The sequence below is a fragment of the Canis lupus genome, chromosome 1 (genome assembly GCF_003254725.2).
Source record: "Canis lupus dingo isolate Sandy chromosome 1, ASM325472v2, whole genome shotgun sequence".
NCBI classification, from domain to species: Eukaryota; Metazoa; Chordata; class Mammalia; order Carnivora; family Canidae; genus Canis; species Canis lupus.
This window is the reverse complement of record NC_064243.1, coordinates 1,238,504-1,247,500: the sequence shown is the minus strand read 5'-3', so window position 1 is coordinate 1,247,500 and position 8,997 is coordinate 1,238,504. Positions and strand designations below refer to the sequence as shown.

The window sequence follows — 8,997 nt, the reverse complement described above, 5'->3', positions numbered from 1 at the left end:
TACCCACACATCCAGATGAACCCGTACCCCGTCCCAGAGTACCTGGACAACGTGCCCACCTGCTCCGGAATCCCCTACGGGATGTCGCTGCCTCCAGAGAAGCCGGTGACCACCTGGCTGGACAGCAAGCCCGTGTTGCCCACAGTGCCCACATCGGTGGGGCTGCAGCTCCCGCCCACCATCCCTGGCGTGGGCAGCTATGTGGACTCGCCCAGCCTCACCCCTGCCAGCCGCTCCCCACAGCGGCCCTCGCCCACGTCGAGCGAATGCACCTCTTTGTCCCCTGGCCTCAACAGCTCTGAGTCGGGCGTCCCTGGGACTGCCGAGTCCCCGCAGCCAGTGCTTGGTGGGTCTTCTCTGACCAAAACTGAGCCCGTGAGCCTGCCCGGCGCCAATAGCAGGGCAGGGGACATCCCTCCCAGTGGGCAGGTCTCCAGCACGGTGTCCACAGCGGCGGCGGCCCTCACAGACAGCAGCATCTCCACGGGCCTCTGCAGCCCGGTCCTGCCAGCCAGCTCGGACCAGTTCAAGGCGAAGTTTCCCTTCGGGGGGCTGCTGGACTCCATGCAGACATCAGAGACCTCCAAGCTGCAACAGCTGGTGGAGAACATCGACAAGAAGATGACGGACCCCAACCAGTGCGTCATCTGCCACCGCGTGCTGAGCTGTCAGAGCGCCCTGAAGATGCACTACCGGACACACACGGGGGAGAGGCCGTTCAAGTGCAAGATCTGCGGGCGTGCCTTCACCACCAAGGGCAACCTGAAGACACACTTCGGGGTGCACCGGGCCAAGCCACCCCTGCGCGTACAGCACTCGTGCCCCATCTGCCAGAAGAAGTTCACCAACGCCGTGGTGCTGCAGCAGCATATCCGCATGCACATGGGGGGGCAGATTCCTAACACGCCACTGCCAGAGGGCTTCCAGGACGCCATGGACGCTGAGCTGCCTTACGACGACAAGGCGGCAGAGGCCCTCAGCGGCTACGATGATGACGCGGACGAGAACTCCATGGAGGACGACGCCGAGCTACAGGAGCCGGCCGGCGACCCGCCCAAGCCACTCCTGGCCTACTCCGGCTCCTGCCCGCCCTCACCACCCTCCGTCATCTCCAGCATCGCCGCCCTAGAGAACCAGATGAAGATGATGGACTCGGTCATGAGCTGCCCACAGCTCACCACCCTCAAGTCTGTGGAGAACGGGTCCGGCGAGAGCGACCACCTGAGCAATGACTCGTCGTCAGCCGTGGGTGATCTGGAGAGCCGGAGCGCGGGCAGCCCGGCGCTGTCGGAGTCCTCGTCCTCCATGCACGCCCTGTCGCCCATGAACAGCAACAGCGAGAGCTTGCCCTCCAAGTCCCCGGGCCTCAGCAACCAGGAGGAGCCCCCGGAGACGGCCCTAAAGACCGAGAGGCCGGACAGCCCTCCCCCCGCACCCGAAAACGGGGGTGCGCTGGACCTCACGGCGGCCCCGCCCGGCCGGCCAGCCATCAAGGAGGAGGCCCCCTTTAGCCTGCTGTTCCTGAGCAGAGAACGGGGTAAGTGTCCCAGCACTGTGTGTCGTGTCTGTGGCAAGCCTTTTGCTTGCAGGAGCGCGTTGGAGATCCACCACCGCAGCCACACTAAGGAGCGCCCGTTTCTCTGTGCGCTCTGCGGGCGCGGGTGCTCCACTATGGGTAATTTAAAACAGCACTTACTGACGCACACGTTGAGCGAGCCGCGTTCTCAGTCCTGTGACCCCGACTCTGCCCTAGGTCCCAGCCAAAGCACTCCTAGCCTGGTTGCCAGCTCCACGCCCACCCTGATCAAAATGGAAGTGAATGGGCACAGCAAGGCCCTCGCGCTGGGCGAGGGCCCGCCGCTGCCAGCCACGGTGCAGGTGCCCCCAGGGCCTCAGGCGGTGATGAGCCCCAGCCTCGCGCCCATGCTGGCCCCCCCGCCACGCCGGACACCCAAGCAGCACAACTGCCAGTCATGTGGGAAGACCTTCTCCTCGGCCAGCGCCCTCCAGATTCACGAGCGTACACACACCGGGGAGAAGCCCTTCGGCTGCACCATCTGCGGGAGGGCATTCACCACAAAGGGCAACCTCAAGGTAAGGCCCGGGCTTGTGCCCCCGCAGCCCTAGAGCTTCTCCCCACCCTGCCCCCGGTGATGTGCTGCAGGCCAGCCTTTTGCTGAGGTCCTGGCCGAGGAGGACATGCTGAGGTCCTGGCTGGGGGCAGAGATGTGCGGGGGGAGCCCAGAGGGGGAGCGCAGTGTGTGCTGCCCACGGCACCTTCAGAGTCTGATGTGTGCTTCCCAAGGTGTGTGTGCTGCCCACAATACTGAAAGGCTCACCTTGCAAGGCTGGTAGGCTGCCCTCCCAGGGCTCACATCACCTCCTGGGGGCCGACCACATAGGCACTGCTCCTGGGCCAGCAGTCCCGGAGTCTGGCACAGTCTTGAATCCGGTGGAACACCGAGAACCAGATAAACTGGGCTCTGAAACACTTGCACAAGATACAAATGATGCAGATTCTGTGCAGAGGCTGGGGCTGCATTCTGCTTCTGTCCACGTGGCCGCCAGCAGGGGCTGGCAGGCCTTTGGTGAAAAGCCCACCAGCGTGAGTCGGGCCAGGGTAGTGTTCTTGCTGGAGATGACCACAACCCTGTCTGTTCTTCCGGGAAATTGGGGTGTGGACAGAATGCCAGATGAGCAGCCTCAGCTAAACGTGCCCCTTTCTGTCCACGTCATGTACTTGTTTGGCTCGTGATGTGCTCCTCAGGGTCTGGGAAAAGCTTGAGACCCGTGGCTGCTCCATCCTGGTAGGACAGGAGCTGCCCAAGGCCCCGGCTAGCCACACGCATCTTCCATGTCAGGCCCAAGGAAGCTGGGAGTTCAAGTTCCCCGCCATCCCAGGGCCAGGCAGGGGCACAAGGGGCAAGGCTCTGTGCCCTCTGGGGTTTGCAGCCTCACTGGGGGTCTGCAGGCTGTCCACCGTCCGGGGAGAGCAGCAAGGGAAGAAACGTACACGAGCACATCGAATGGTTGTGCTCTCTCTATTTCATAAAGAGAAATAGTGCATATTTAAGGATAAGATGCTCAGAAAGGCTCACCTGTTTTGTCGTCCCCACCTCATGCTCTCAATGGGGAACAGGATCCAGCGGTGAGAGCACCATGCTGGGTTTCTGGAGGATCATGGGATGTGTGGAGGCAGGCCTGTCCCTGCCTGTGGGCTGGGCTTGCTTACCTGTACCTTGTCTCTCTGTGTGTCTCACACAGGTGCATATGGGCACGCACATGTGGAATAATGCCCCCGCGCGGCGTGGCCGCCGCCTGTCCGTGGAAAACCCCATGGCTCTGCTAGGTGGTGATGCCCTCAAGTTCTCAGAAATGTTCCAGAAGGACCTGGCGGCGCGAGCCATGAATGTAGACCCCAGCTTTTGGAACCAGTATGCTGCAGCCATCACAAATGGGCTGGCCATGAAGAATAACGAAATCTCCGTCATCCAGAACGGCGGCATTCCCCAGCTCCCAGTAAGTCTCGGCGGAAGCGCCATCCCCCCCTTGGGTTCTCTGGCCGCCGGAATGGACAAAGCACGCACTGGCAGTAGTCCACCCATCGTGGGTTTGGACAAAGCGAACTCCGAGACAGGAGCCAGCCGGCCGTTCACACGGTTTATTGAAGATAACAAGGAGATTGGCATTAACTAGGTGTGCACAATCTCGGCCCAGCCGCTCCATCCCATGCGCACAGTGTCAAGTGCGACCGTCGGGCTGCACAGCCTCGGTCCCCAGTTACCCTTGAAATTTTACCTGTAGCAGAAAATACGTCCGCTGTGTGGCTGCTAGAAGGTGGTCTCATACGCGCTGCATGGTACATCTTTCTGCAGTGAGCCTGACTGTTGTTGGGGACCCTGTGACCTTTGAAATAAATGTACATCGTAAAGATAAGTCCTTGTAAAACCACCTCCCACCTCGGGAATAGAAAGGGCTCAAACCACATCCACTTCGTTCCTCCCAAAACCTGATAACCCCCGAGAGGGAGAGAGAGGGGTCCCTGTGGCGTTCCAGCGACCCTCACTTGAAGGTTTTGTCCGAATTCCTTAGAAACTCGAACTCTGTTTTTAGACTATTGAAGATGTGGTCAGGTGCTGCCGGGGCTGTGTCTCACGGCCGTACCTTCATCTGTAGTATTTATAATGTTAAGATTATGCGGGTAACAGCCCCAACTTTAAAGGAAGCTTTTGTACTGCAGAATACATCTGGCTATGTGATTTTTTTTTTTTTTAAGTGGAATTTGTTTTACTATAAATAAGTGCGTTATTTCAATGCAGGCAAATTGTGAAGTCCCGCTGGGCAAGACCGCATGCTTTCCTGTGCAAGTACCTGTCAGTGACGAGCCTTTCTGTTCCTTTTTTAAAATTTTTTTTTTTTTTAATTTAAATGTTTGTAGCTGCTATGTGGACAGTTGCTCTCTAGAGTGGTCTGTAGCCCAGCGATGGGAAACAAGTTACAGACAAACATCACCGTAAATTATTCACAACATTATAAGTGGTTGTGAGGAAATATTTCACGTTATCGAAGTTGTACAATAAAAAGGTAATGTTTGTATAATGTGGTTGCAAACTCTTAATTTATACTATTGCACTTTTAGTATTTTGTATTAGGGAGGTTTGTCTATAATTTGAAGACTTAAAAAAGATGTAAAGTATTTTATAAATAGTACTTTGATTTAAGGAAAATGAAAAAAAAAAAACTGTTACAGTTTCTTGTTTTGTCCTAAGGTCAAACAATATGAGAAATCTATGTCACTTAAACAGAAAAGCCACCAGGACTTGTCTGTTCCTCAATAAACTAGGGCCTGCCGTTTCTTAAATTAAAATGATTTATTTAACTTTTCTACAAAGCCCATTTAAAAACCTCGAACCCCCCACCCCTTCACACAACCTTGATGAATCAATCCTGGGCCCATGGCACCGAGACGAGTGAACGGAGAGAATAGGTGGGGCGCTTTCCTGCCCCCTTCCCCCCTCTGCCCCTGGCAAGAGCGTGACTGCCCCCGAGCTCCGGCTCTTGCGCACAGCACCCCCGGAGGCACTATATCTGGCCATGGTGGCAGCCGGACCTGGGACAGTTTCTAAGTTCCCGGTTTATTTATTATCTTCTCAGATGAAAACAAAGCACAATGTCCAGTGATCTTTCAAAACACAGTGTGAAGCTGCTGACTTTGCTTAAACAGCCTGGCATCAGGAAGGGGACCCTCGGCAGGGTGCGGGGCATGGGGCGGGCTTAGAGCCCGTACGGGCAGTGTTGTGTGTTCTACCTCATTTTGTGCGTTTGCAAGCGTGCCAGAGCCCAAGACGGCGAGCTTCGTCCGACGGCAGCATTCTGAGAGGCCGCGGCGCCCAGTGGCCTTCAAGGTGTGCGCCTGAAGTGGGAGCCGGACAGTGACACATCTTCTTGGCTGAGACAGAAAAACAGGACAATCTTCCCAACATGACCACGCAACAGTAAAGTCACATCGTGTCACCGAACAGAACGGTTGTGCAGACTCCTCAATCAGCAGATTTCGTGGTCTCTTCCTGTCAGAGATGAATGCTGAGCTCTCCCACTCTGTCCCCATGGCCGGGGGGCCGTCCCTCCTCATGGGAGCGGTGGGGGCTCAGGGCTGCTGCTCATCAGCAGTGGAATGTTTTTATTATTTATGTGTCCTTCTTGCTGTGATTTTGTTTTGGGTTTTTTTTTTTGGTGGGGGGTCAGTTAGTATTGGTACCATGTAGTGTTCTCCTCCCAGAAGGATGTGTATATAACTTAAAAAAAGAAATGTAAAGTGTTGTAAATAAGATGGTTCATGAAGGGACGGTGAGATGCGCCCCCTTCTGTATTCAGGACCAGGCTGTCCCTCTCTGCGTGGTGAAGAGAGACGCTATTTTTCTACTGCAGCACCATGTAGGGCCGGGACCCCGGAGCCAGCTGGCATTCTTACCGAGATCCAATATTTTTTATGATAAATCTGTGGCTCGACACATCTACTGATTGAAATGGATGTCTTAGACTAGGTTACTATTTTTGTCATATGGAAATGAATAAAATGCAGGATGTAATATGACTTCTGAATTGCGTTCCTTGATTATTCGAATGGAAAATGTGGAATTTGAGGTTCTGGTCGTTGATGGTGGACGTACGTCTGTGGTGTTTTCTCCGAGGAAAGTCAACAAGGGTTGACAGCTTAGATTTAAGCAATATCTAAATGTGTATCTTGATTGGTCTTGAAATTTTTATTTTTCACTTTTTTTCCTAAAAAAAAAAAATGCGACCTCCTAATTGTGACTTTATTTTTTAAACATCTGTGATGGAAGATGTAGTAGAAGTTGCCTCCTCGTTAGAGACTGCTGGCAGTGTCCAAAAATGACCACACTCTGAATTGCCTTCCCAACGTCAACGTGAAGTGAGAATAATCTTGGCTCTTGGGAAATAAATCGTGTGCACCGAGTCCTGGTCCGGGCAGGCGCAGGAGGGGAGGTGCTGCTCAAGCCCCGCACTGTGCAGCAGCCACTGGTACCTCCCGGCCCTTTGCTCTGGATGGAGGATGTCTTTACTGTAGAAGAAGCTTTCCCTCACCAGTAACATTTGATAAGACATAAAACTTTAAATAATTTAATAGCTCCTGGATTTCAGCATATCCGATCCGTTTCTTTTTTCAATAGCAACCGACACCTGGAGGCCGCGGCGATCGGTGCCTGGGAAGCCGCGGGCGCTCGTGAACTCCCTGCCCGGCTGATCGGCGGGCACAGGTCATAAACCACAGGCGCTAAGCCGTGCTGGCTTCGGTGCTAGAGGGGAAATCAGTAGACACGAGCCGACCGAGTCAGACCGTAAATTCAATCTGTTTTTTAAAATGGTGAGGAGATAAAGGCTCTTACCGTTTAAAATAACACAAATTGAAATGCAGGGGGAAAACGAGACCTACTTATTTCAAAAACATTTTCAATGTCAAAAACCAGGGCTGTTTCAGCTTAACAAGCATGGATATTTACTTCTTCCTGGCATCAACTCTATTTTGCTCAGACCATGCATCAAAGAATCATAAATGCCAACAATCTCTAAAAAATATTTATTTAAATATATTTCTATTCTGAGTTCTTTACAGGAACCATTAACATTTAAAACTAATTAAAAAGTATTGCTGAAGGGCTAAAAAGCAATTGGTTTTAAACTCCACACTGTTTGGTTCTATCCCCGTGGAGTCAGTGGGTCCCCCTGCCTGCTTCTCCTCCGTGCCCGGCAGATGCTGCCCACCCACGGCACACATTGGGGCTGCCTCTCTGTTGGTGTCCGGCCCAGACACCTCCGAGGCCTGTGTTTCTTTAGACTGCTAATGCCACAGAGGCCCAGGGCCCCGGCTTCTCTTCCCAAGCATGCTTACCACGGAGCAATCCGTCACATGCGTGGGACTCCATGTTCAGCGTGCAGCTGGTGGCTCCATGTCCAGCATGTGGCCGGCCTGTGGGCCTTGGGTTTCCATCTTTTGTGTTAAACTCCTGGGTTCGTTTGCTGATCACTGGTGCTGAAGTAGAAGCGGCCTCTGGCACCGTGCCCCGAAGAGAAGCAGGCCGTGAACCGGTTCTGCGAGCGGGGCTGTCAGCTGGTTTGTCCACTGTGTTAAGCTTCATCTGTAGAATATTCTATACAAAGCTAGGGAAATAGCTATCGTCCCTTTACTTTGGCACATACTGGGCACATACTGTTGGCATCCTTCAGGAAGGGAGCCCCTCAGTGCCACCACCAGAGACAGCTCTGCCTGCACTCCTGCTCCCAAGTTCCCAGGCTCGGGTGTCGGCGTCCCCTGCGCCGTCCTGCCAGCGAGCTCTGCGGGTCACGGCCAAGGCGCTGGGTGGACGGGCTCTGCTCCCCGACCTACAGGAATGGCATTAATATCCTTGCCAATTCTAAAATCCAGGGTAGTTTGTCTTTCTTTTTTTTTTTTGAAAGAACTGTCACTAATGTATACCTACCCTTTTCCTCCCAAAATTCACTAGACAAATTGACAGTATTTATATATATAGAAAATACAAATGATTACTTAAGAATATAAATATGAAAACTCTATTACAAATGACTTTGCGAAAGAAAAATCTGTGGAATCATTTTTGGACCGTGAGTAAAAATGTGTTGGTATCTCTGATTATTTTAAATCGTGGAATTTATTTGAAGCTTTTAAAAATGCAATTCTATTTAAGGTAAAATAAAAGAAGCTCTGTGAACCTTATGCTTACCGCATTTTCTATCAGGAAGAGTTTTCGAGATGCCTGCTGCTGTGCACATGGCACACACGGGTCCACGCACAGCTCCTCGCTCACACTGAATACAGACACACGTACATACACATTCGGAGGACTATAACATTAACAAGCGGTGGTTATTTCTCACTGTTCTTTGTAGTAAAATTTTAGAGAACATGAACTATCCACTTGGGTTTTCCTGCCCTAATCTATCACTGTGTCTGCATGTTTTGCTCTGACCTTGGAGGTGTTACAGATCATACTTGGACAGCTCTGCCTCCACTCCCCCCCCCCCCCCCCCCGCCCAGGACTGAGCTGGTGTTTCCCGAGCGCTGGCATGACCAGGCCCACAGTGCGAAAGGAGGGCGGACATGAGCGCGCTGGTGTCCCGTTGGGCCAGGGCTCCTCTGCGTCCCCGAGCGCTCTGCCCTGAGGAAAGGGGCTGGGGTTCCTGCATCCACGTGAGTCACTCCCTGTGTGTGATTCAAAAGTGCAAATAAATGTCTGATCTCAGCAGTTCCCAAAGTGATGATTTGTGAACACAGGATTTTGTAAGCCCCCAAGCACTTTCTAAGTTGGCATGATAACACCTCTTTTTAAATTCTAGAATGACCTATAAACTGGAGTTTGGAACAAAGTGGGCAGCCTTCTCTTCAGGGGTCTTCCTGGTGCTCTGGGTAGTCACTAATCCCATTTATTTATTTTTAGCTTGATGGAAGGACACTGAATT

The 8,997-nt window shown here is 52.9% G+C and overlaps 1 protein-coding gene and 1 long non-coding RNA gene across 2 annotated transcripts in view; one reads left to right on the top strand and one right to left on the bottom strand.

The window, feature by feature from the left end:
- LOC112643931 (uncharacterized) overlaps positions 1 to 7,618 on the bottom strand; it is an 11,521-nt gene extending 3,903 nt beyond the window's left edge. The window contains exons 1-2 of the long non-coding RNA XR_003125973.3: positions 7,412 to 7,618; positions 3,799 to 3,906 (exon numbers count right to left, since the gene is read on the bottom strand). This is a non-coding gene — a long non-coding RNA (uncharacterized LOC112643931). The remainder of the gene's footprint in view (positions 1 to 3,798; positions 3,907 to 7,411) is intronic.
- Positions 1 to 8,254, top strand: part of SALL3 (spalt like transcription factor 3) — a 21,213-nt gene extending 12,959 nt beyond the window's left edge. Inside the window, exons 2-3 of the mRNA XM_025421955.3 lie at positions 1 to 2,094; positions 3,265 to 8,254. The exon at positions 1 to 2,094 is cut by the window's left edge and continues 1,412 nt beyond it. Coding sequence (XP_025277740.3) covers positions 1 to 2,094; positions 3,265 to 3,696 — 2,526 coding nt within the window. The 3' untranslated portion in view covers positions 3,697 to 8,254. The remainder of the gene's footprint in view (positions 2,095 to 3,264) is intronic.
- Positions 8,255 to 8,997: the final 743 nt, after the last annotated feature.